Source organism: Pundamilia nyererei, unplaced genomic scaffold, assembly GCF_000239375.1.
Source record: "Pundamilia nyererei isolate P.nyererei 1_Seehausen unplaced genomic scaffold, PunNye1.0 scaffold00022, whole genome shotgun sequence".
Classification (NCBI taxonomy): Eukaryota; Metazoa; Chordata; class Actinopteri; order Cichliformes; family Cichlidae; genus Pundamilia; species Pundamilia nyererei.
In genome coordinates this window covers 4,572,903-4,600,586 of record NW_005187423.1, presented here as the reverse complement: position 1 = coordinate 4,600,586, position 27,684 = coordinate 4,572,903, and the positions used below count along the sequence as shown (strand labels likewise).

At 39.2% G+C, this 27,684-nt stretch overlaps 1 protein-coding gene across 7 annotated transcripts; it reads left to right on the top strand.

The window, feature by feature from the left end:
• Positions 1-809: 809 nt before the first annotated feature.
• On the top strand, positions 810-26,650 carry prom1b (prominin 1 b). 7 transcript variants are annotated; one of them, XR_001290301.1, is made up of 29 exons: positions 810-1,451; positions 11,061-11,122; positions 11,907-11,933; positions 12,030-12,235; positions 14,515-14,635; positions 14,732-14,795; positions 14,895-14,984; positions 15,322-15,345; positions 15,572-15,789; positions 15,882-15,956; positions 16,056-16,119; positions 16,293-16,301; positions 16,417-16,576; positions 16,814-16,966; positions 17,344-17,467; positions 17,585-17,688; positions 17,821-17,905; positions 17,998-18,144; positions 18,502-18,573; positions 19,204-19,296; positions 20,013-20,030; positions 20,223-20,276; positions 20,390-20,470; positions 21,257-21,325; positions 21,553-21,642; positions 23,537-23,652; positions 23,814-24,511; positions 25,531-25,565; positions 25,651-26,650. XR_001290301.1 is itself a non-coding variant. In XM_005726999.2 (28 exons), exons 1-27 carry the CDS (start codon positions 1,181-1,183, stop codon positions 25,550-25,552), a joined length of 2,619 nt encoding a protein of 872 aa, XP_005727056.1. In that variant the 5' UTR covers positions 810-1,180; the 3' UTR covers positions 25,553-25,565; positions 25,651-26,650. The 7 variants fall into 7 exon arrangements, 3 of the variants coding, with proteins under 3 accessions (XP_005727056.1, XP_013764747.1, XP_013764748.1); XR_311568.2 differs by lacking the exon at positions 15,322-15,345; XR_311567.2 differs by lacking the exon at positions 20,013-20,030.
• Positions 26,651-27,684: the final 1,034 nt, after the last annotated feature.

The window sequence follows — 27,684 nt, the reverse complement described above, 5'->3', positions numbered from 1 at the left end:
TGAGATGAGAGAGGACGAAAGAGAGCACTGACTCATGAAGCCATCAAAGCGGTTTTTAAAGGCTTAACCAGACTATACTGTTTCCGTTAAACTCAATGCTTTGTTTCCACACTTTCTTGCCAAGTCAAACCTTGCATCTTTTGCCAGATGTTCCCGTTGCTGAACTATCTAACAGACAACTGCTAAGTGTCCAGACTCACTTTTACTCACAGAGGCCCAAGGTGTAGCCAAGTCAAACAGTATTTAAAACAAGATTATTCTGAACTTCTGAATCATGCAAAGCTACTTTAGCAGGCTCAGACTAAATGTATCAAGCTTGAAACACGTTCATACACAAAAATATCTCCCCATGAACCAAACCCTTCAAAATGATGATTGTTGGATCAACTGCAGGGTCAAAAAGCTCAAAATTTATACCAGTTGCGTTATTGGCTCAGATGTTGAAAGCAGAATTAATTTTAATTCCTGAGAGAAAAAGAACACAAACCAAAGCCAAATAGTAAGACATTAGTATGAATAGCAGAGGCAAGATTTATGATTTTTTTTAAAAACATTTTTGGTTTTTATTCACTCATTTTGTTATTTTTAGTTAACAAAAATCTCCACACCTCGTTATATTTTACTGTATTGACTCTGTCCTGGACAAACAAACAGCCTGCTTAAATCCACCTTTTGGTTTCCTGTTGTGAAGTCAGCGGGCGTGCTCAGCTGACCCTCTCTGAACCTCTGCTTGAACAGTACACCTGGGGATGAGAGAGAGAGAGAGAGAGAGGGTGACAGGTGGCTGGTCAGAGCGGTGTCGCGCGCCACAGATGCTCCCGACCAGCTTTCAAACGCGCGCGAGCGTGCTCGAGCCTTTTACGTGCACGCGAGATTAGGCTGCTCGCAGGACGAAGCCGGTGAGAATGTGTGAGCGCTCGTCTTCGGCCGCCGGAGCCCCGGGAAGATGTCGGTGATGACTCCGTACCGGGAAACCCGTAGCTAACGGCTGCTACTCCTGCGACCATTGGATGTTGTTTTTAAAACTTTTCCTTAGGACGGTTGTTTTTGCGGTGTGGGGATAAAAAAACACCACCCGGAGGGACAGGTGTCACCCCCCTTCTCCCTCCAGTTTTGTGTTTCCTTTCCCCCTCATACTTTTTTTTTTTTTTTTGGAAACCGAGTGGGACCTTGGGGTGCCATGCTGTGGACACGCTGGCTCGTGCTGCTGCTCTGTTGGGGGGCCACAGGCAGCGAGCAGCAGGCGGATGAGAGGGGCGCGGTACCGGCTGAGGTCCGGTCGGACTCCCGCAGAGAGCGCTCACCTCCGCCGGTGGAGCCGCTGGATTTTGGGTTTGTACCCGCGGCGGTTTACGACACCCACGCTTATTACGAGCCAGGGAGCATGGGGATCCTCTTCCATATGGTCCACGCGTTTCTCTACATCATTCAGCCGAACCCCTTTCCCAAAGGTGAGATTACCGACACCTCCCCACCCGTGTTTCCTATTCCCAGGACGTTGTCTTTACGGTGCACCACCACTAGTTCAACTTCAACGTTAGTGCGGCTCGAACAGGTGCGACCAATCACATTTAATTAGGCTACCTGAGGAGAAAGTTCAGCAAGTATTTTTAGCACCCGGTTTATAATCTGTTATTTACAGCAGCAGAACTCGTTATGACCACAAACTTGACTCAACCTTACTTGTCATCCAGATGCTGCTGTACAGATGCTCAGTATACACATGTTTATGCATATCTGTCTATATATGAAATACAAGTGCACAGTCCATTTAAGTAAGAAGTGCATTACTTGTCAGTGTAATCACAGTCACAATCACAGGACATGAGACAGAGAGATACTTTATTGTGTGCAATAAGTGTGCAATTGTGGTGGGAAAGTGTACAATTGAGAATGTGTGTATGCAGGGTTTCTCTTGGCTGAAAGCAGGCTTTCAGGGATGAAACTCTATTAGTCTGCATATGAATAAGCTAATTAGTTTGCATAACCTTACTTAATAGATGTCTATGGATTTTTCTCGTATTTTTATCCATTTGAAAATCAAAAAAAATGTTTTCTGATTGGGTAAATTCAACCACATTTAAAAAAAAACTAATTATAAATAGATACAGCTATTTTAAACATATTTTTACATGAAAGAAAAATATTGATATGCATTTCAATATTAAAGCAAGTAAGTAAAAAAGAAAAAAAGTGGACCATTGTTTTTCCATTTAAAGGTCTGGGTCCACACAAGCTATAATTCATGTGAGAATCTAAAAATATATATATCCTGATTAAACAAAGACATTTATTTTTAGACTTTGATTCTCCTCACTGCCCATGTTGATGCCATGATTTGTTTTAAGGCATTGAACGTCAGGCAGCTCACAAATCACTGACTTGGCTTAGAGGTCGGGGACCTGACTGGACTGTTGTACGTCATAAACCAAATGGCAAAGTCCAAATAAACAGTAATAACCTCAACAAGGCTGCTGTGGCGCGAGTTATTTGTGCTGTGCTGCTGTGTCTGTAACCCTAAACCCAGAGGTAAACCTGTGCCATGTCATCGTTATCTAATTTTAACACTGCTGCCACCCCCCCCCCCCCAAAAAAAAAATAAAATTCAAATTCCTCAAACTCATAGAGCACAAAGGGGGTGGTATGCTGTGATGATATGCGATTGTTGAGCAGCTTAAAGGGATCCATAGCTGTCATAAGTCATGAATGATCTCCTGCAAGCCCATGCTCCAGGTGATTCATAGGTGGTCACAGGATCAATAAAAACAATGTATGTTGCTCTGTTGTCTTTGTGATGAAGGCCAGTAATCCAGTGATCACATCCCATCAAAAACAGTTTGTTTATGTGGTGTATGTGCAACTATGGGTGGTCACGTTGGTGGATGACACACAGCAATTGGATTGAAGGTTTTAAGTTGCTGCCATTTTGGTGTCCAGGGTTAGGGCCGCTGGCTGGCTAATCAATTAGCAGATCTGCGATTAAGGGAAGCTTTCCCAGTCACCTGCATCACAGCATAATACCTTAATCTGCTGCACCATATGCTGCTATTCCATTCCAGTATGACTCACTATCACACACACACCGGTAGCCCACCTGGATGCCACATCATCTCCCTGTACGTATATGTATAAATGCTTTACACGACCTGAGCCTGGTAGACAGTGGCAGGTGCATGTGTTCATTTGTGGTGAATGCAACACTGTCAAGCAAAACTGTTATGAACATTAAATCAGAAGAAGGTGCCATATATATGTTTTGTTCATTTGCTTCTAAAGCTTCCAATTTCAAGCTTACAGTAGGGGAAAAATTATTGAACACGTAAATATATTTCTAAAGGAAATTCTCACAAGATGTCTGTAACAACCCATCCAGCCCACACATGCAATGAAATCAAACCATAGATGTACATAAATTATGTGTAATAATGAGAAATGATAGAGAAAAAGACATGGAAAGTCATGACACCAGCTGAAATTTGTCAGTACTTACATAAATGATATTGATTGGCCACCTGGTTCAATTCTATCTGAAGGCCCATAAAAAGCTGTCTCATTACTAAGGTATCATACAAGAAATATGTCATTATGGGTAAAACTAATGAGCTCTCTCCGTGAGCACTGTTGGGGCCGTAATCAGGAAGTGAAAAGAACATAATTTCACTATGAAATTGCCATGACCAGCTACTCCCTGCAAGATTTGGGACAGACGAGTGAAAACAAATATCAGAAGAGTTGTCTATGAGCCAAGGACCACTTGTGGAGAGCTACAAAAAGACCTGGAATCAGCAGGTACAATTGTTTCAAGGAAAGCAATAAGTAATGCACTTGACTGTATGCACACTCACCTTGCAATACTCTATTCGCAAAGAAAAGGCATGCTGAAGCATGTATGCAGAACAACATTTAGACAAGCCTGTAAAATACTGGGAGAATATAGTCTGGTCAGATTAGACTACGATTGATATCACTGGAGGCCATAATACACAATGTTCAGAGGTCAAAAGGCAGTGCATATCACCCCAGAAACACCATACCAACAGTGACGTTTGGAGGTGGGAGTATCACAGTGTATGGCCGTTTTCCAGCCTATGGCACTAGCACACTTCGTCTAATTGAAAGAAGGATGAATGGAAAAATGTGATGAGACATTCTTGATAAAAATCTTCTTCCGTCTACCAGGAAATGACATTTCAGGACATTTGAAAGACATTTCAGGAAGCAATGATCACAAACACAGCCATGAAACTCTCAGCTGGTTTCAGAGGAAGAAAACAAAGCTACTAGAATGACCTAGCCAATCTACAGAAACAAATAAAACTCAGAGTTCATAGAATGGGTCCACGAAACCTCCAGGATTTGAGGACTGGCTGTAGGGAAGAACTGGCTAGAATCACACCCGAGCAGTGCATGCGGCTAGTTTCTCCATACATCGTGAAGCTGTGATCACCAACAAAGGGTTTAGTACGAAGTATTGAATACATTTCATTAAACACTTTTTCCTGTGTCGTTTCTCATTATTACATGTAACCTAATTTATAGACATCTATAGCTTGATTTCCTTGCATGTGTGGATTGGATGGGTTGTTACCGACATTAGGTGATCATTTCATGTCAATATCATCTTTAGAAATATAATTACTTAGAAATTTACTGATGTGTTCAATAATTTTACCCACTGTAAATGCTTTACACATCCTGATCCTCTGAGGTAGTGACCAGTGCATGTGTTTGTTTCAGGTGGTTGCAAAGCTGCCACAATCCCTAAATCAAGAGAAGGTTCAATAAAATACATATTTTTAAGCCTCCACGAAATATTTTCTCATAAGAAACGATAATTAACGAATATTCCTTTATCCTTAAAAAACATATTAACTGATGTCATGATATGCAGATAACCTTGATATTTAAACCTAAAAATGTGAAAAAATTATAATATGGTTATATTAATTGTAATATTATAAATAAATAATCCAGTAGTGTTGCTTGAATTCCAGAATCCCTTCCATCTTCCTTCACTGAAATTTGAATGATATTAGTTTTTACAAATCAAAAGAGAGACAAAACATAAAAGAACTTTAAGATACATTGATTTTTCTTTTTTCTTTTTTACATTTCTATGGACTTGAGAGATACTGATAGCTTTACTCCCATGTGGGTTAGTTGAGGGTAGTCTAATTTTTGGTATTAGCGATCCCTACATTCAGATAAATTGCTTTTAACATAAGTTATGAACAAGGCTAATTTCATTAGCCTTTTGTATAATTTTTTTCATGTACTAATAGAAGGAAGTAATAAAAATAATGTGCCGAGAGGCTGAAAAAGTTTGTCTTAAACAAAATAAAGTCCTAATAAACATAAAAATTTATGTTCATCTGAGAAACGTGTTTTTCACATACTTGGATGTGTCATGACGTTACAGTTGAAGTAATACAGTTGTGTAGTGTTTTGTGGTCTTTCCACATGGAAACACCTTTTATGTTTGCACAGCTACATTTAAAGACTGTAGCACATCTGCTGTGTGGTCAAAAGAAACACCACATGTGATCTGAGGGTAAAGTTATTTGAAAAAATGAATTATTAGTATTAGTATCTGTAAAGCTTATACATTTTATTTTTTTAAATAAAATACTGGCAAGTATTTCCCTGTATTTTTCCAAAGTGAGAATTGCCAGGAAAGCAAGGGGTGGGAATCAGTCTGGTTATGAATGCATCTTGATACAGCAATGGGACTGAAAAATCTGAATTCAAAGAGTAAGAGGTGTGTTAAACATTGTGTAACTAACTGTATAACAACTAAAAAGAAAAAAAAACTCTTAAAATGCCAAAAGTATTTTTCAACTGTGTGGGGTAATCAGTCTGTTCACTGAGTGAGACAGCTGAATTAATTTGATTTATTGGCAATCTGATTCACTGATTCACTTCCTCCTGCTGCCTGCTTGTTCTTCGCCTCCGTTCAGAGCAGTTGACAACTTTTTGAGTAAGTTTACATTGTTCCATGGAGTCCTGCACTAAACTCTATGTGTCCATGTTTTCTGTTGTGCTGCAGTGCATGCTTATGTGCTCAGCTTAGATGCGGTCATCGTTAGTTGTTGCAGAGGTGGCAGGTTTGTGTTCGGCTGCAGTGTTAAAGATGAGATTTGTCAGGTCTGTCAGAACATTGAAAATTAATCAGTAAAGAGTTAATCAGTGTAATGTGGCACAGTTATCAGACTGTGTCCAAATCCCCATAAATCCCCTCACTTTGTAAATTTCATTTATTTTTGGCGATTCCAGCAGAACTGTTTGCATATGAGTGTTAGCAGAGAATAAAACATGTGTGCTTAGGTTCAGCGGGGTATCAGCATTTCCTGACACTGGGTTTCCTCTGGGACTCACTCATCCCTTTTTCCACTAACAGTGAAGAAGCATTTTGGGCTCTTTCACTGAGTGTGGAGGCAGCGTCTTATCCCTCTGATACACACAGGCTGGATTAGAGGATTAGCATCCACAGGCTAATGCTAACACTGTCCTGCTACCACTGCTGCAGATGGCATTGTCACACACACACTCACAACTTTGGGTAAATACATGCACAGGCGTGTGCACACACAAATACCGAAAGTGGGTCATAGTCCTGGTGTTTGTCTGCTTGCCTTAATTACTGTGATTGGTTGTGGGAATGTTTACCAAGCGTCTTAAATTAGATCACTCTGAAGAGGAACTCGCACATTTTGGAGAATTAAATTATTTAAAATCCTGCATTTTAGCATCTGAGACTGTAGACACATTTTCTGCAGTTTCTGTCTGCCTCTTATGTATATTAACAAAAATAATTATTTCCAAGCACCGTGTTTGTGAATATTAGCTGATGTTCTTATCTTTGAATGTTTGGGCAGCTGGATATCGACAGCTATTTAAATAAATTAGCTTTGTTTTTAACTTTTCTTTTAAGGCCATTCATTTTCTTGACTTCTCATCTAATTCTGTAACACAAGAAGCAACCTTTAGAACAAGCCTTTTGAAGGGCTGGCATACACACAGAGACTGACAACCATTAATGTGATGATTCTCACCTATGGCCAGTTTATAATCACCAATGCAAGTCTTTGATCTGTGGGAGGAAACCAGCTTTTATTCATAATTTCACTTGATAATTGAGTTCATCAAGGAAATGTTGAGTAATACATTTTAAATTCAAATTCTTTGTCTTCATTTCTCATCTCTTCAAATGTGAATCTGAAACAGGTCTGAGTGTGTTGTACAAAAGCATAAAAAGACATGGCACATAATCCTCTTAGTAGTTTTGCTGTAGCAAACAGTTGGCTCTGACTTCCTTTAGTGTCTCATACTGACATGAAGTACAGCGCTTAATGGATTGTGTAACACTCATTAAAACCCATCATTTATTGAAAGTAACAAAAGTTCTCTGTTTTTGGAAGATCTTATATCACGATAGCAACACCTTTTCCATTGCAACCCAGGCACCGATGCACTTATATGCAGTAAATGAGCACTTTTGAATTTCAGGGACTCAAAAGGAAAAGAAATTGAATCAAGTCAGTGTCTGTCTATATGTTAGCTCTTGGTAGCTGCTAATATTGGAAGCAGCTGTTCCTAAAGTGGGGGTTGGTCAGGATGAAGGAGTTGGATAATAAATCTTGGGGGAAAAGACAAGAAAACATGGTTGGGACTGATTACATTTCTTATTGCAGATTTCCACTATAGTCGTCTTATTCACCAAAGCAAAAGTATATAATACTAACAAGCGCTTGACGAGCTTGGATTGCTTTAGATGGCTAAATTTAAAAACCCTCTGATCAAAAATAAAAAACTTTCATACATAATGGTGAACGTGAGTCTATTATTTTGTTAACTGCAACACAAAGGCAAACAGTTATGAATAGAAACTGACTAATATAGTCGTTAAGTGTATGATTCATGCATGCAAATGTCTCCTAAAAGCATCAGAGGTGGTGGTTGGGTTGCATAAGGTTTTGCCCACATCTTCCAGTAATCTCTCAGAGCAGGTCAGTGTAGAGGATTGTGTTTACCTACATTTACAGATTACAGTAAGATGGTTGTAAATTCTGATTTGTAGATCAGATTAGCTAACTAGAGGGTTTATTTTTAGATTTTTATTTTTATTATAATTTATTTCTGATCTTACCTGTGTCTTTCTTGCAGTTCTGATGCACAACTGCCTTTATAGTGTAAGAAAAACACTCAGGCCAGGCTGGGATTTATTGAAATGTCTTTAATTAAAAACAAAATATTCACTAACTACACTAAAAGCAATCAAAAGCTTCTCTCACAAGACACTAAAAGCAAGAAAATGGTAATTTTTCTATTTATATTTGCTCATTTAAAAAAAAAAAAAAGAGTTGTTTTCCTCGGGGACTACTGAGGTTGTATGAGATCATGTTGGGCAGTGGTCTGTTCATCCTTTTAGGTATAAGTCTGATGCTTGTTTATCCCTTCTCTTCCTTTCATTTCCCGTAGGTAGCTCCTATACTGGGTCACTGAACTAAGCTGTGTAAGCTTAACTGCCCTCAGTGGCTAATGCTAACTAAGTAGCTGAGCAACAGCAGGTGGCACTGACCCTACTGTGAGGTGCTCATATGCTGCATCTGCAGAGTTAACCAGTAAAGATGTCTTCATACTTTGTGACAGGCCGGTCAGTGTTAGCAGCATTTTCACAGAGATTAGAGAAACAGAAATGCGAGTCCCCTCCCACCACGAGCAGAAACACAGTATTGGGTACTGAGAGGATTATCTGTGTGGTTTCAAAAGAAAAGCACACATCACTGTTACTTTTGTTTGACTGAGCAGAAATGTTCAGGAAGTCTGAAAATGCAAGAAGAAAAAGACAGTTTGTTGCCAGTCAACAAAAATAAATGCATAAAAAATTAATTTAAACACAAAAAAACAAAATGTTCTGTTCAGTAATCTGGAAGATCTGTTCCTTTGTTTTGATAGTACTCAATACAAGATCTAGGATAAGGTAGCTAATTGATTTGTTGATTCATAATTAACTCTGTCAAAAATTTCTAGCACGAAATGTAAAACATTCTCTGATTGGATGGATTTGCTGCTTTTTTGTGTGTGTGTGTGTGTGTGTGTGTGTGTGTGTGTGTGTGTGTGTGTGTGTGTGTGTAATTCTCCATGTAATTTAAAGAAACCGCCTCAGACTCACAAAAGTAATTTTCTGACATGTGATCAATTAAATCTGCTATGAAAACAGACATTACTGCGCACTTTCCACGGGAAAGAAAGAGAAATTAAATGTTTGGTAAGCTCGGTACAAACAGAAGATTAAAACCATGTAGACACTGTGAAGTGCACTTTATCACCTCAACTGATGATCAGCAGGTGTGCAAGCAGAAGCTTGAACCAGAATCTGTGTGTGTGTGTGTGTGTGTGTGTGTGTGTGTGTGTGTGTGTGTGTGTGCGTGCGTGTGTGTGTGTGAGGGACATCTATTTGCTAAACTGGTCTCCATCTGCTTGTTGTGTGCAGTGGCACATGACACGGTACTAATCTGAGAAGCTCTGCTGTGAGATAATATTAAGTTAAACGACAGAAAAAAAGGGAAAAGGTTGGATATTTTTCTTTTTGGGAAAATAAACAACTTTGCCAACATTATGTTGACCTTATTATAGTTTTCTTTAAAAAATGCTTTTTGTTAACTAAAATAAAAACTTGATTTTTCTGGTAAAAATAGCAAACAGTGTTGTGCACTAACAACAAAGTAAAAGTAGTGGAAATGCTCTCACTTTTAGTTTCAGCCCAACCGGCACAAGGACTGATTTTTAGTCCGATTGTTTTTAATCCCTTAATGAGTCTTCACCCAAATTATGCTCAAGATCGTATTTTTGTTGTTTCCTAGGAGCTTTTCACCATTTTCACAAGAACACTCCTCCTCCTAGAGTACTGGTCAGATTTTAGTGAAACAAGATATGACTGTTTACAGGACTCCTTCACTTCTCAGTAGATTTTAATTCTCATTAGTTTGTGCAATACTTGAAAAACATAACTTTCCTTCTGTACTTCACATTAGGGTTGCCTGGGAGTTGTACTGGATCATGAGCTACTATGTGATTGAAATGTATCAGCACATGCCGAACAAGGCCCAGATGCAAATGTCTACCGAGATTTGAGATCTCTAGACGACTGAGAGTCAGCTGCTTTCATAAAGTGTTGTTTTGTTTTCTATTGTACTCTGTATGTCTAATAGGTTGCCCATGACAATCACCTGTCATATTAGAATAATTAAAGACTAAACCCTACACTGAAAAGAATACAAACTAAACCCACTCCGGAGACTGTCTGGAAACAAAAACTTTAAACAGAAATAAAAACTAATAAGAAAAATGCAAAACTTTAATAAAGCCGTTTGAGTGTTTGAGTTAAATAATGTGTGTAAACGACATTTGTATCTTTTTGAAGTGAGACCCGAAAAAAGAAATTGTGAACTACTGATTTAATGTGAGAAATCTGGCAAACAAACGCTGTAAAGTCATTTAATTGTACAACTTTAAATAACCTCTGCTGAGTTGTCAAATACAGTATTTTGATGTGAGTGTGTTGGAACGCTTGGATGTGATTGTATCTATACGTGGCACAGATATCCTGCTTTTAATGCTGTCAAATAGGCATACATGTAATATGTATGTGTGAGCTTGTGTCCATAGAAGCATATCGTAATCATCTTTTACATGCTGAGTAACACTGCTGTGAGTCACACTGCAGGTAGGCTTAGCGCTGGCTGACCTATATACAGTAAACACAGACAGCTGGACTGAACTGAAGTCACTGGTGACAAACTACACAATTCAAACTGCTCCCGTTAAAACACTGAAACACGGTCTCAGTGCTGTCCTCTCCTCGGAAATTAAAAAACGATCCCACGTAATCCGCGTTGTCTGCTTGTGAGCACATAAATGGATTCTTTTTTACCCTCTCCAACTTTGCTTGTCATCACGTACCTGCCTGTAAATCACTGAAACACAGCATCTACTCTGTGCGGCAGCTTTTCTGTATGTAAGCACTCGTCTGTATGTGTGTGTTCTTTTTTTTTTTGCAGATGTCATTGTCAAAGTCATTCAGCAAAACATGGGTGGAATCAAAATAGAGGAATGGAGAAAGGTATGTTAAGTGTTAAAATTACTGGCAAATGGTAATGAACTGGTTCTTTTATAGTGCTTTTCTGTTCTACTTGAATACTGAGAGCACTTTGTAAAACGTGCCTCATTCTTACAAGCACTTGCTTTTTACACTGAAGTGCTTTATAACTTTCCCATGATGAATGGATCAGGGTTCAGTATCTTGCTCAAGGATGCTGAGGTATGCAGACAAGAGCAGCCTGGGATCCAACCATCAACCTTCCAATTAACAGATGACCTTCTCTACCTCCCGAGCTGTAGCCACCCCAATTACCCTCCACAGAACCCCCACATGTTCTTCTGATACAGTAACATATTTTGAATGGATGTTAGACCATTGAGTTTCTAAATTGTGTACTTGCAGGTTTTTGCAATTGTATTGGGGGCACACTGCTCACAAATTACTAGTAGATGACACGTCACTGTGAAGTATAATTTAAATTTAATTTAAATCTTTAAAAGAAGCACTATCTAATTTTATACTTACACAAAACAATTGAGCAGTGTATGAAAAAAACATGTTTTGTGTCTCACTTTAAAGTTTATTAGTTTTATGTGTTTGGATAATTTTAATGAAATTAAAATATCACTTCACAGAAGGAACCACAAAGTGACTGTGTCACATCATGAAAAACTTTATTCATTTAGAAATGAGGATTCTCCTTTTTTTAATCCCTCTGTTGTCACATTGACCTGGTTTGCATGTCTTCTTTTTGTTCATGCTTGTGTGATTTCTGCACACCTCCACATCTGGTTTGGTGCTCCAGCCAGAAAACGTCGTCTTGTTGTTGCAGGTAAACTCCTCTCAACACAGCTTTCACTGCATATCTCTGTCAAAAGTAAAGGGCAGAGAGCAGATTGATAACTGGGTGAATGCTCTCCTCCCGCAGTGGATCCAGTACGAGTCCGGATTTCTCATATGTGCAACCTTCGGCGTCGTGTTTGTGGTCCTTATCCCCGTCATAGCTATGTGTTTCTGCATGTGTCGATGCTGTGATAACTGTGGAGGGGAGATGCATCAGAGACAGAGGAAAAATGCAGACTGTCACAGAGGTTTCTATACCGCCTCGCTGGTTGCTACAACCATCTTCATCATGTGAGTCGTCATTCCTCTTCTTCACAGTTTTTATCATTATCAGTCTGCTATACTCCAAAATGAGGATGATTTTAATGACACTGGTTCTCCTCTACTTTGATTTCTGTATTGCGAAGTACCTGTAAGATTTCACCTTCTGCGGTGATTTGTTATTTTTGCATATTTGTCACACATCCACACTTCAGATCATCAAAGACATTTTTGATGATTAAAAATGATCACAGTAACCAGAATAAACACAAAATGCAGATTTTAAATGATTCTTTCAATTTTTAAGGGAAAAGGCTATCCAAACCTACCTGGCCCTATGCAAAAAAATCATTGCCCCTTTTCTAAATCATGAATTAACTCCAATGAATCACATTGGAGTATAATTTCATTAGTCATTTCCAGCTATGATTATTGCCAGACCTGCTGAATCATGAAATCATTTAAACACTTGTTTAAAGCACCTGTTTTTGATACAACTGTGTAAACATTAGAAAATTTAAATTTTATTGTTGTAATTTTAATATGTTTGTCAGAAACAGGTCTCTTTTGTAAATGAGACATTGATTCTCAAGGGGAGTACCTGCATAAATAGAGGTTAAATAGAAATAAACAGAATCTGCCTGACAAAGTGAAGTAGACTAAAAAATCTGAAAAAGCAACACATCATACCACGATCTAAAGAAACTCAAAAACAGCTGAAAAACAAAGTCATTGACATATGTCAGTCAATAAACAGATGGAAACGGCATCTACAAGCCTGATTGCTCATTACTGCTTTTGTTATCTGTTGAAGTTCAGGGTCTGGTTGCTGGGCTGAGGTCAGCATTCAGTCAGCTTTATAGCATCACTCTGGGTTCTTGGCTAGCTTAGCATTAGCATGCTGTCTGTGCAGGTGCTTGCAAGGAGCCGAAGTTGTGTTGGCAGCATAATGCGTTTTTTTTCTGACCTGGATGCAGTTTCCACTTTACCATCGTGCTCTTGTCCTTTTGTGTAGTAAAACTAAATGTAATGACTATATCCAGGCTGTAGACTGTACCACTATCTTCCATCTCCGGCACACAAACTGAAATTAGCTGATTGAACTGCTGCAGAAACCGGTAAATGGTATTGATAGGCAAACAGACTAACAATTCCAAAGAATTTGACTACTGGGAAACGGTTCTTGTACAGAACTGGTTCTCGATTCCCATCCCTGCCAGCAAGCTCACCTCTGAATGGCTCAAAAATCATATAAGAGGCCATTCATGCTTGAAAACCCTCAGATGTGACCAAATCAAAACAATTAAATAAAGAAGGGTGGGCCAAATTCCTCCACAGTGATGTGAAAGACCCATTGCCATTTATCACAAACACTTGATTGCAGCTCTTGCTGCCAAAGGTGCCACAACCAGTTATTAGGCTTAGGGGTCAAATTACATGGTGCCAGGTAGGTTTGGATAGCTTTCTTCACTGCATATGAACCCAAAACGTTACACAAGTTATCTGTTTTCTCAAATAGATTACAACCTACAAGCTAAAAGACTATCAGGTGTCATGCCAGACTATTCGTTAAAATTAGTTACGACTTAAAATATGAACAAAAATGCTCCTGAAAGCAGTCTGACCAAAAAGTTAACAACCCTTGTAATAATGAACAGATCTCAGCAGGTCGATGTTGGCGCCACATATTTACACGTATAATTTTTCACATATGTAAAAATGCTTTCCTTTATGTGGGGTAAAAAAAAAAGTCCAATAACTTTATTTGCTCATATGCAGAGAGCATGCGGAGTACCTGCTGTGTGGCAGAGGCAAGCCCACTGAAATTTGATTTAAATGTGGAGGACGGTTATGTGTTACCGATATTACTTGGCTGACCATGAGAGGCCTCGCTATCTGAATGAGTCCTTTCACAGCACAAATGTGAATGCTCACATCCAAAGAACAATATAACCAGTTGGTTGCTTTTGTTGATTTGTTTTTTTACTGTTTCTACATTGTTTTTGTTTGTTACAGAAAGTCTAAAATATCACTACTGTAAAACTAATAAGGTGTTTTTGCAGTGAATCACAGTGAATTCTAACCACATAATCCTAATGCTTAGCTTCACTTTGCATGTTTAGCTTGTACACTCAGCCGTACAGTTTTTCTTACATCACTAACTGTGGAGGGCAGAGTTGAATCTTCAGTGAGCAAGAATTAAAACTCATAATGCAGGAGTCCCCATTATGTAGCTGTGCTGCTCTCTGCTGTTAAAGTGTGGTCACTGCACTGCTCTTCTCCTAATTGATCCTGCATGTGTTTTTCAGTGTGGGTGTTCTCATTGCTCTCGCCGCAAACCACAACATCAGCTCACAGGTCAAAAGCACTCGGCGGCTCATTAACACCAACATGAGAGACCTGAAGACGTTCGCTAACAACACGCCTGCAGTATGTCCTCACAATAACCCGTTTATTTTTGAAAAAACAAAAGCCAATAATATAATATAACTAATATCTATTAATACTGTGTGTCTCCTGCTGCAGCAAGTCGATTACCTGACAGCCCAGTACACCACAGCCAAGAACAAAGTCCTGTCAGACCTCGACAGTAAGCTCGACCCTGCATGTTTGCACACAGTGTTTGTCTGATATCTCTCACTTTACATAACTGTGCTGAACTTTCTGACCTTTCTGTGCTTCCTCACAGACATTGGCCCTTTGCTGGGGGGTAGGATCCACATTCAGCTGGAGAAATCAGTGATTCCTTCGCTGGACACCGCCCTGCGTATGGCAGGAGGTAACGTCTCTGTATAAACCTCCCGTTGAGATTACACAACTCGGACTCACAAACCAGTGTGCAAGTTCTTAAACAAAACTCAGTTGTTCTTTTTAAAAGATGTACTGTAATACACATAAAATTTTAAATTTTGTAGCAAATTTAAGTTTCTAATAAAATCAGGAGTTTTTTAAGTAGTTGCTACGGTTACAGCTAATGCCATTTAAATGCCACAACTTCTCTTGTGGGTTTAATACTAAAGACAGTCTTTAAGGAAAAGTACTCACCATTTAATTTTCATTTCTTTTTCTTTCTTTTTTCCCCTCTATGATTCTCTCACATTTTCTTTTGTCTAAAGCAAAAGTTGAGAGTGCCATCAAAGGTAAAGTGAGCTGAGTGGGACTCAGTGGTGCAGTGTTCGTAGCTGTGTCTGCAAAAGTGTTAGAAGCAGATGGTGATTCTGAACCTTTGTGTTAAGTTGGAAACTGTTTTTTGTTATAGTTTTCCTCTGTGGGTTGTGCCTCTGTGGTCGGTGTAAAAAAGCCCAGCATGCTGTTGTCTCAAGAAAAAGTAGTTTCACTGTGTGTCATATTGCTTGTTGTTTGTAGCCATGCGGGAGACCAAAGAGGCCCTGGAGAACGTCAGCTCGTCCTTGGAGGTGCTGCAGGACGGGGTGGGGAAGCTTCAGGCCAGCCTGTCAGGAGAGCGCGCCTCTCTGTCCAACACCCTGTCCGACCCCGCCTGCACGAACGGAGCTGTGTCACATACCTGTAACACCATCCGCTCCACACTGTCCCAGCTGGGAATCAATGCTGACTTCTCCAAGGTGATAAGAAGCAATATGCCATCTAATACTGGAACATTTTAACCGTGAGAAATATCTCCAGGTTTACTCAGCTTCTTTTTCCTGTCTGTCAGATCCCAGATGTTAATCATGCCTTGGCCAATGTCAATACTGTCCTGAAAACAGATCTCAGCAACATTGTACAAAAGGTTAGTGGCCGTCTCTCACTCAGCATCATCATCTTGTCCATGCTAAAACTTTTTGTCTCACCTGTCATCTTTCTTTTCTCTTATTCTGTTCATCTACAGGGTTACGCATCCTTTAACGACACGCCAAGACTGGTTAAAGAGCAAACAAAAAACATTGTTGCAGGTACACGTGTGTGTGTGTGTGTGTGTGTGTGTGTGTGTGTGTGTGTGTGTGTGTGTGTGTGTGTGTGTGTGTGAGCTAGAGCTCTGTTTTGTAAATGAGATAAGAGTGAGTATAAAGTGTTTCATGTTCTTCTTTCATCTCTGTCTGCATACTTGTGGATGATGAAACTGCAGCTCTGCCTCGTAAGTTTTTCTCTTCTGTGTCAGACACATTATCCCTTTTTCACTTCACCTTAAAACCCCCAGCCTTCCAGTTTATTTCTGTCTGACTTATTTATTGTTACAATTGTGTTTGTAGGAGTAAAGGGGATGCTGGATAAGATCGGTGCAGAGATCACCGGCTTCTCCAAGATGTTCCCCGTGGAAGCTTCTCTGGCAAATTTCACCATTTTCCTAAATGAAAGACACAAAGCTATTGAGTCCTATTACCCCCAAATCGATCAGATGGATTTTTACAGGTTTGTGTGTTTCTCTTTAAAAATCTATTAAGAAAATGTGAGGATGTTAAAACATCATAGATAGAAACAAGGCTGTTAAGGTTCAGCTCTAGTTATAACACACGGTCCTTCTCACTGCTTTTAAAAAATAAATAAATAAAAAGAACCAAACTAGTTGAACAGCTTGTGAGAAATAATCTCACTCTAGGTTACAATGAATTAGGTTAAAGTGGGTAAACCTCTCTGTCTAACCTTCAGGTGGATCGCCTGCGTGGCGGTGCTCTGCATGGTCGTCTTGGTGATGGCCTTTAACATCCTCGGCCTGCTGTGTGGTAACTGTGGCTACGACAAGCAAGCTAGCCCGACCACCCGCGGCTGCCTGTCGAACACTGGGGGAAACCTGCTGATGGCGTGGGTTTCCATCACAACACTCACTCACCTGAAGGCATCACTCAGGGATCTTTTTTTCAGGGTGGAGTTCAAACTGTAAAAGTGGCTGTGATCCATTTAGCTTACAGTCATATAACAAAGGAAGCATTATAAGCACTGAGTACAGGTTTACTTTACAAAAAATGAAGACTCACAATAGTGTTCTTCAAATAAGATTAAATTTAACAGTAAATGCATGAAATAATTATAGAAAGGTCTCAAGTTCAGAGAGTTTCTTCACATTAATACTGGTTTTATCAAAAGTGGACTCTTACGGGATTATCTCTTGTGATATATGGTGGGAAATAACAGCAAAAATATTATTTTTGTCTCTCAGAGTCTGTTTTTTACTCTTGCAGTGGTGTTGGCTTCTCGTTTATCTTTGCCTGGGTGCTGATGGTCATCGTTACCACCCTGTTTGTTGTCGGGGGCAATGTGGAAAAGCTGATATGTGAATCTCTGGCTAACAGACAACTGTTTAAGGTGTTAACTCTCTTTTGTCTTTTATTTTTATTCTGCTGGAGATTTTATTATTTTCACCTTTTATCTGAGCCGTAAAATGGCCAACACTGCTTTCTTAAACTGTGTGTGTGTCTGTAGATCATTGATACGCCGTTCCTGGTCCATCCTGAAAAGAGGAACTTCCTTCCTGGGATGCTTTTCCAGAATCCAAATATTGATTTAACTCTAGGCGGCATGTACAGGTAACATTTAAGTTATCACGAAAAAGTACTGAATCCATTTTTCTAGTTGTTTTTGTAAGAAACTCATTACCTGTAGTTAAGCAGAAAACATCACAGCACTGTGTTTGTGATGATCATGGTTTTGTCTCACAGGGAGTGCTATGACAACAACGGTCTGTATCACGCTCTGCAGTTGGAGACCATGTTCAACATTAACTCCTTCCTCAACAGAACAGTGGTAAGAGCTATGTTACTGTATGTCACCATTACAGGTGCATTGATGGCAGAAGGTGAATGGTAGTTTGACTCTACACGTGTGTTTCACAACAGTACAACAGGGACCTGGCCAAAGTGTTTGATAGTGTGCAGGTGGACCTGCAGGGCATCACGCTGCTGGAGCAGGCTGGCAGAGACAACCTCATCAACTTTGCCAACTCTGGAATTGGACAGATTGACTTTCAGGTTTATCTCACTGAGGTGAGCTGTGTGCATCTGTGGTTGTGTTTATGTTGAATGGCACGATGCACACTGTTTACTTCCTTTATGTCCTGTGCACAAAAAGCCCTTCACTCCGCTTACATGCGCATACACTCAGTAAAAATTATTTCCATTATTCTGCTAATTTTATTTTTCTTGTTTAATGTAAAATATTTTGAATGCAATCATAACATCTTCCAGTTTTGTTAATATGCATAAATAAAATGCATTTAATTTGAAACAGTGATTATGCAACTTTAAAAGCTATCCCTAATAAAAATACCCCCACCCCCAAACAAACCTTAACTAAAACCTTTTATACTAACCATCTTTCATGTGTAAATTCCTGGTTTTTAGGTAAATAAAGGAGTCACTCTAATAGATCTGCTGTCCTTCTGTAGCGACCTGGAGGGTCAGGCTGACCAGCTGGTGAGTCATTAATGTCTGCACATGTGTTGTAGATCAGCATCAACATATTGTATGCATGCGCGGTTACAGCCTTTTGTAGAGCAGTGGCAGTCAGAGGTCCCACTATTGCTCTCTTGTGGATGCAAAACAGGTGAAAAACTATTAGCCACGATGTCACAGTTGGTTAAAATTATGAACACTTGAGCTGCTGAATTAGTCAGGTTCTCACCACAGACCTAAAGTGAATCTTCACATCTGTCTAAATGATCTGATTAAAAGTGGATTTTTTAATTTCATAGTCATGAAGGATGGCACATCTCTGGCAGTACTTGACTTAATACTTGACAGCAGGAATGTCATATATACGTGTTAGACCGGCAATTCTAAACATATAGTCAGACACCCATGTTGAAGGAATTAGGGTTCATGTTCACGTTGCACACATTTATGCCACGTGTTCGGGTTCTGGAGCTTGTTACACAGGGAGATGTTTGCATGTGCCCTTGTAGTGAAACTTATAATAAAACAATGACAAAATATTTGTTTTCAGTTACGTTAAAGACTCAAAATCTATTCTACATTTTCATGGGAACCTAAACAATATACATCTGTAATAACATATTGTATCCTTAAAACTGTGTTTGTTTACAGCCACGTGGTGCTCTGGAGAACGCACTGAGAGGCCATGCCAGCAGCATTAGATTCATTCACCGAGAACAGGTGGTGCCACTGGAGCAAGCAATGGTAATCAACTAACCACAGCACAAATACAAACAGCACTATTAACAGTTCAACACTTATTTCTCATAGCTTGGATAAGCAGATAGGTAGAGGTCTTATTTTATATATTCAGCTACCAAGACGATGAAGATCACCTGTTTATTTTTCTTTAGCAGTGTCCTAGATGAACAGAGGATTTTGAATTGAGGCTTTTTTATTTCAGGCATCACAACAAAAAACTTAAATTTTTTTACCCATTTTTGGGTAAAATGAAAATCATTTTGACCCCATTAATGAAACAAACTGTCAGTGGTTGAGCCAAATGCTGTTTCTGTTACTAAAACAGATACCTACAGGGTTGAGGAGGTGAGGATAATAGTACTTGAGTTAGTATGAAGCAGTGACTCTCATGTAAAATACAACAGCACGTATTTCAGCAGCGTCTCACCCCACATAGAAGGAGAACCTGTGAGTTGGCCTAGCACAGGAAAGCTGGTGGCAAGTGGCCCAGGGAGGATTTGCACATCTGCACATACTGAATGAGGCAAACGTGTAGCATTACACCTAAGCTTTTTTCTTTCTTTTTTTTAACCATTATTTAATAGGGAAATAGTGGTAATTACGTAATCTTAATGAACAGAGAATGTCTTCAGGGACAAAACACATCTACATGGTCTGTTTTTTGCTCTGTTCCTCAGTGTTCCTTCTTTTTGTTCTTTTCTTTCATAATGTGGTGACAGAAATATGTCAGAGCACGGGTAAGCTGCTGTCGATGTGCAGCACTGTGACAGTGATTTATTTTCTTTTTTTGTGTGTGTTGTCTTAGCAACGTCCTTCATGTTGTGACAGCGGTGGCGTGATGTGATGGATGTGTATCTGTAAATAAGGAGGGAGTTGTGCGTGTGTCTGTTTCACCGTGTGACTGCTTGTGCTTTAATCTTCTCACACAGAGTACGCTGCACCAGAGTGTCAAACAGCTACAGAAGACATCCAACGACCTGCCAGTAAATATGAAAACTATTGTTATAGACCACAGATAGCAGTGTAAACAATTGTTTCCTTAGCAACCTATCCACGTTTCGTGAACTAATTTCTTTTGCTTTTATTTCTCTCTGAGGTCAAAGTCACAAATGTCCTGAGTGCCATTGATGCAGCAGAGTACCTCATCGCTCATAATGCCTCCCACGTGGTGAAGCAGGTACATCGATCAAGGCTTCAACATAACATGGTGACATGGAGCATCAAAAGATAAATGTTGAACACACAGCAAAAAGCTCTTTAATCATGCCACAACAGGCTGCAAACTTCCCATGATGCACTGGGCATTTGTGCTCCACTCCTGTCTTCTCTCAGGGGTTTTTACACCAACACTCACATCATTAAATTGTCCCAAAGTGTGCGTTTTGTCTTTGTGTCCTTATGGTCTCCTTTTTCTCTCTTTTCTTTCCCCTCATCCCCCTCTCTGATTCTGCTGGAGATTTCTTCCTGTTAAAAGGGAGTTTTTACTTCCCACTGTTGCCAAATGCTTGCTCATAGAGGGGTTGTATGATTGTTGCAATATTCCCTCTATTATTGTAGGGTCTTTGCTTTATAATCGTAAGGGCTCTGAGGCGACTGGTGTTGTGATTTTGTTCTCTGGTAGCAAACGTGTTGCCTCAGAATAAAGACGACTTGTTTTTCTGTGGCTTATTAGAGTCCCATTGTAAGCAGACTGATTACATTATTATAAATGTTTTTTGTGTTTGCAATCCAAACTTGATTCACTGGCCAAGAACGTCATTATCGTAGTGCTCAAATCAGGTTACATTTTAAAGAAAAGTGTATAAACAAACAAATTTCCCACGTGTGGGACTAATAAAGGTTATCTTATCTTATCTTATAAAGAGCTAATCTTGATCCAACAGGGAAATGAACTCCAGAGCTTGAAATCTCAATCGTGATCATAGTGAGTACTCATGAGTGTTTTTCATTTTTTTGGTTGTAGGAAACAAAGGCGTATGTGCAGGGCTTGGTGGGATACTTCAAACAGTACACAGAATGGGTTAAAAACTCTGTGAGTACTCTGCCATTTTCTCTATTTTTTTCTTCAGTGTCTTTGTACAAAATTTGCAGTATAGTAAATCCTTCCTCTGCCTCTTCTGATTATCTGAGTCAGTGTTTAATTTAGTTTTAGTGTTTAAGTTTTAGTATGGTTTAAGAACTGCTGATTTAACTTGAAGTTAATGAATAAATGTGGATTCTGAAGAGCGATCAGCCAGCATGTGTGTTTTTATCCTACAGCTAACTACAGAGGTGGCCCAGTGTAAACCCATCAGCAACATTGTGGACAGTATGGAAATAGTAGGATGCAGCTTCATAATCGACTCACTGGTAAGATGTCATTGTGGTTACTTGTATGTGTGGATGTGTGTTTTCCCAGCTGTTTGCACAGTGCATGTACCTTCATGTACCTGGATGTAAACTAAAAATATATCTGTGGTTTTATGTGAACTGTTTGGGGAGCTCAGAGTTTTAGGAGGAGAACGGTGTGTTGTTCACAAACACTGAGATTAAATAAAGCCTGTTTTGTGTCTGGGCCGGGGATTTACACACACACATGGATTCTTCCGTGTTTTCACTCCTGACCCTGAGGAGTTATAAAGGTTTATGTTTTTATACTTGCTGTATATCAAGCATGCGACTTCCTGAGAGTTTAATGAGCCCAAACAGGCCAAAGACTGTGAGCAATATAAACAGGATTTTAATTTTTGCACTGCCTGCAGCTACTGTACATTTAGATGTGCTTTGTGTGTGCATGTGTGTGTGTGTCTGTGTGCACGGTGCACACATATTTTAGGCTTCTGTTCGTGAAATTCAGCTGCATAAATGTGTGACATTAGCAGTACTACAACAAGTATATTTATTATTAATTCATTGGTCCATGATGTTATTATGTCTTTAAAAGTCACAGTCCTGACATTTCATTCAGTGATGATTACAAATAAAAAGTCCCCTGATTTAAGAGTTGTTGCATATTAACAAGTACCTTAGCTCAAGCATTTGCAATTACTCTTTTAGTCTACTTTAAACTTGTACATCAGTACATTTCTAAGGTAAACATGTTTTTATGGGACTCTCTACAGCCCTAAAAAAATTAAATACACCCTTACTTTTTCAATAGGAATTAAGGTCGTCAGTTGCAGCCAGATGCTGCTACTCACTGTTAATCACTTGATTCGCTGATCCTCAGCAAGTCTGAAGATCATTACAAAGACGGACATTTTGGTAGTTTGTTGGTCTGGATGTTACAGGTGTTGTGTTAACACACATCTGAATATCCAGATGTGTGTTAACACAATTCCGCAATCTCTCAGGAATGGATGTCCCAGCAAACTCACACTCAAGTCAGGCTCAGAAGGACTGAAAGTAATCCAAGAGCTACATCTCAGACTCTAAAGGCCTCAGTTCATGACATTCAGATTAGAAAAAGACTGAGTAAGTGTGACTTCTTTAGGAAGGGTTGCAGGACAAAACCTCTTACCTCTAAAATGATCGTGGCAGCACGATGAGGTTTGCAAAGTAACATCTGAACAAACCACAAGACTTCTGGAACAATGTCCTCTGGACACCAGAGACCAAAGTGAAGTATTTAATGCACAGCACCACATTTGATGAAAACCAAACACAGCAGCACAAACACCTCATAACGGCGGAGGATGGATGATGAATTGGGTTTGTTTTGGAGCCACGGGAACTGGGCATCTTCCACTTCCACTTCATCTGTGTGACAGATAAAGCTGGACTCAAACTTCTCACACAGAGTCCTGTGTTATCGGGCCAAAATTCCCAATAAATTCATACAGGAAAAGTATCAGGTTATTGATGCTGAAGATGGTTCTACAAGTTATGGACTGAAAGGGTGTACTTAGTTTTTCACAGGACTGTATTGTGTTACAATAATGTTAGAATAATATGAAGCAGGTGGACCATAAATGATAATAATCAATAAAATAGTGGTTTCGTTGGCTTGTTGTTATGTAGAAATATATTATAACCTCCACACAATGTTTCAGTCTCTGCAACCTTTGTCAGGTACAGAGAAACAGGTACAGCCATTGTGCCAAATATGAGTTCTTATTATACCCACATTAATATCAAGATTTGAAATCTTTTTGACAGTGTTTTAGCACTAAAAATCTACTCCGGAGAGTTCAGTGTTTAGTGAAAAGTAACAGCAATGAATGAAATCACATAAAATGTGATTACTGGTACTTTTATTTTCCAGAACACATTCTGGTTTGGTCTCGGCAGCTGCTGCATCCTGCTCATCCCCAGCATCATCTTCTCTGTCAAACTGGCCAAGTATTACAGAAGGATGGACACAGAGGACGTCTTTGAAGAGTGAGTCCAAACCTTCCTCGTTATGCTCCTGGGTTTTTTTCTGATGTAAATCAAAGCCAAATTCATTAATAATTTTCTTTCCTTTTCTCTGTCCATTATTCCTTTTCACGGACACGGATTCTCCTCGTATTTTCTCCTTGTGTTGTATCCGCTCACTCCAGCTCCTCTTACCCATGGCTTGTTGCACTTTAACATAGATAATTCACGCACTTTCTCATCTTCTCCCACACACTTACTCGCTTTTTGGAACGGGACTGTTCAGCTTCGAATCTCTTGAGCTTTTTCACTCTTTCTTCTGAAATCACGAGCTCGGCATTTTAGCTCTTAACATGGACTTTCCCATCACTGCTCGCGCTCTCTTTCTTTCCGATGCGAGCGTCGCTCTCTGTGGATCACTCCATCCCTGTCACTTTCACAGGAGTCTTCCCCTTTTTCATCTGCCCCTCCCCTCGTTCTTCTCTTGCAGTATGGCTAATACAGGTAATCACGGTGAACAGGTGTGTGATATCCATGGAAACCTTGCCATCAGGTACGAGCCGCGTGGAGCTAAATCTGACTTGCATGCTGGAGTGTTAATTGGTGGAGGGATATTTGGAGTCCTGTCAGCGTAAATTTTTATTTACCACATATAGAGATATAAAGAATTCCCTGTGTGTGTGTGTGTGTGTGTGTGTGTGTGTGTGTGTGTGTGTGTGTATTCAGCTCTCCCTATTCTGACACTCTGACTCGGTTCCCTCGGGCCTCTGCCCCCCCGAGCTACTCAGTCTGGTGACCCACTGGAACTCTCTCCCTGCTGATGAGGTATTGACGATCACTGATGACTCCACTAACCCTTACAGCTACGCTAACAACCAGCCATGTAAGACCATCCAGCATCCCACCATCACTCCGCTGATTTCATTTTGACAAAAACATCCTTCTTTTTCCTGACTTCCCTCTTATCTTCTTCATCCATCACTGCATTCAAACATCAGAGCCCACTGAAATGAAGTTTTCTGTGATGGAGGTAACTGCTTATATCCACATGATGCTGCCACGTGTCAGGCATCCAGATTGTGCCTCAATTAGATCAGTTTTCATCCTTGGATATATGCAGTGTTCAGTCAAAGCTGCACAGGAAGAGAGAAAAATCTTTGCTTTTGTGTTTGAAGCGCTGTTGTGTTCTCCAGTTAAAGGAAAATGAGCCTCAACAGGACAAAACAGAAGAAACCTAATGCTCTACTATTTTTCTGAAACATTTTTCTTGTGTTAAGACCAAAAATGAATCAATCTATTATTTGGAAAAACAAACAAACAAGAAAATCTTTTTTTAGATTCCTGAAAGGTCCCTGGTTTAATCCTGGAAGGAGTCACGAACGCACGTAGCTCTGCATGCTTGATTTGTGTTTCCTTCTGAATAACAGAGCACCCAAAACTATTTTCAAACACTAAAAAAATGTTGGCAAACTCGTGTTTTCCCCACCAGTTGTGAAATAACAGTAAAGGCCCCAAAACACAAGTCCTGGCTTTGAATGTGTGCAGGTGAAAACCTCACAGGAAAATAAATTAATAAATATTATTCTGTGTGTAACTCTCACATATTTCAGCTATAGAAATATGAATACAATTCCTGTATACCTGTGTACATGTTTACCCTCCAATCTTCAAAGATTTGTGGAAGTGATTCCCATTGTGTGGACCACAGGAAATCATTTGCTTTTTATAATCATCTACTATGTGGTTTTAAAAAAAAACATCACCCTCACCCTGCAACTTATAATAATAGCAATGACAGTAACAGTCACAAGGTGTCGCAACAGCTCCAGATGCTCTTCCTGATGATTTGACTGATGTTCCAGTCATTAACATAAAACATTACCTTTTCTTTTCCCTCCACAGTGGACAGGAGAACTGGAACTGATCTTCCCTTTGTGGTAAGCGCTCATCTGTATCTCTTCACATATTTCATACCTGACTCTTAGTGCACTTTATTTTTCTAAAAGCTTTCTTCGTTTCCAGGATCACTCGGCTGTTTAGGCTTCCGATTCAGATCTTTTAACACTTCCGAGGACAAAAGGGAAGAACAATCGTGAACTCTGGGATGAAGGCGTCTTTCAGTAGTCCTTCAGGCCATTTGACAAAACCACTAATGCCAGCAAAATCCTATGAAGTGTTTTCTCGACCCCTTTACCATTTTATTATGTACACCAACAGCTGTATATTTAGCTGCATAGAGAATCAATTTGTACTTACATAATCAGTTTTAAACAAGGCAACACAAGTGTACAGTTTTTACACTTTCAAGTCATTTGAAAGTTTTATATATTTTTTGTTAAACTTTGTTTTATAACATGTAAGTAGGTTTGTAGTAATAGCTTTCTTTTTCTCTGTGAATATTTGTAATATAGCTTACATAATTTGCATCAAACAGGTTGCACTTAGCAGGTGTTTATTTAAGGAATGGTTTGACAATTTGAAAAAAAAAAAAGTAGCTACTCGCTTTCTTTCAGAACTGACACAGATCACATCTCTCATGGGAATCTACCAAACAGCTGTGCAGCTGTGTTTTTGACCAAAGAGACCAAAGGTATTGAATTATTCATTTAAGCAGCAAAGCGGCAGCTCTGCTCGGCTCAGTACATCCTTGAAACATGAAGACTGCGCAGTTTACTACAAAGTGTTACAAGCTATTAAATACACACATGTGCTTATTCTATTGAATCAGCTTTTATTTAACTAAATTTAATTAAGTTCCTGTTTATGTTGTTGTTTGTTCATAAAAACTGTATGTAGGCTGTCAACTTGTTTGATCAGCTTCAAAAGTTTGGTAAGCGCTGTTTTAACAGGATTTAAGGAGCGATGACACACAAAATATCATGTTTCACCAGACTGTTAATGAGGGCCTGTTGCTTGTGTTGTCAAATAAAATTCCCAGAAGCCTCTGCAATATTAAAGGTCTGAAAAACACAACTGGGCTTGTGGTGAGGATGCAAATCTCTAAATAAAAACTCAAATCCAGTGTCGTCTGTTTTTTATTGCATAAACATGGTTCATAAATCGCATGTTTCTAAATATAAAGGAAATGTTTTATTGTGTGCAAAACCTTTAAAAAATGACTTAAAAGGAGTTTGATACGTGCTCAGGAAGACACGTGATGCTCATGTGGCACATGCAGAGATGAATTATAGTTAACTAGATGACAAAATATTTTAGCTAAAATAAAATGAACTGAAATGGCACTATGAACTTTTTTTAAAGTGTTTTTTCTTATTACATCTGTCCTGATTTTCTGAAAATTGGCCTCTGACATGTGCTCCATAATAATTAAAAAGATGGAAACTAAACTGAAAATTAGAAAATCCATCCTGAAAACTAAACTGAATTAAAACAAGTAAAAAAAATAAATAAAAGCTAATTAGAAAATACAAAAATAGAACTGCAATGCGCACACAGCAGCTGGAGGTAGACACGTTCACAGGAAGTGATGATGGTGCTGGTGGTGTTAGAGGCAGTGTTGGTCAAGTTACTTGAAAAAAGTAATCAGTAACTAATTACCGATTACTTCCCCAAAAAAGTAATCCCGTTACGTTACTAATTACTTATTTTCAAAAGTAATTAATTACTTAGTTACCTAGTTACTTTTTAAAAACACGATTTACAACCTGAAGAGGTGATAAAGCGATAGATCTTTCAGCCCAATTCTATTTTTTCTGCATAATCCATCATACAAAATGTAATCAAATAGAAAAGTCTCTTTTTAAAACTTGTTTTATTAGTTTTAATCTTTTAACTTTATGCATCAAGCAAAAATTTAATTATATGCAACATTCTGACTGGAAGAAATTTGTTTAACATTTAAACTTATTTTCTGCACATTCCAGCACATAAAATAATTTTTTTTGTGTGTTTACACAGCAGAAAATAAATAACATCAAAGACTAGCGGCCCTGTTGCTCTATTTTCACCTGTAAAGCAGGACTGGCGTAGGCAGAGGTTTACCCTGGTGCAGGTGTGCCGCAGCAGTCAGTTGAAGAATCCGCGAGTTTCTCTGTG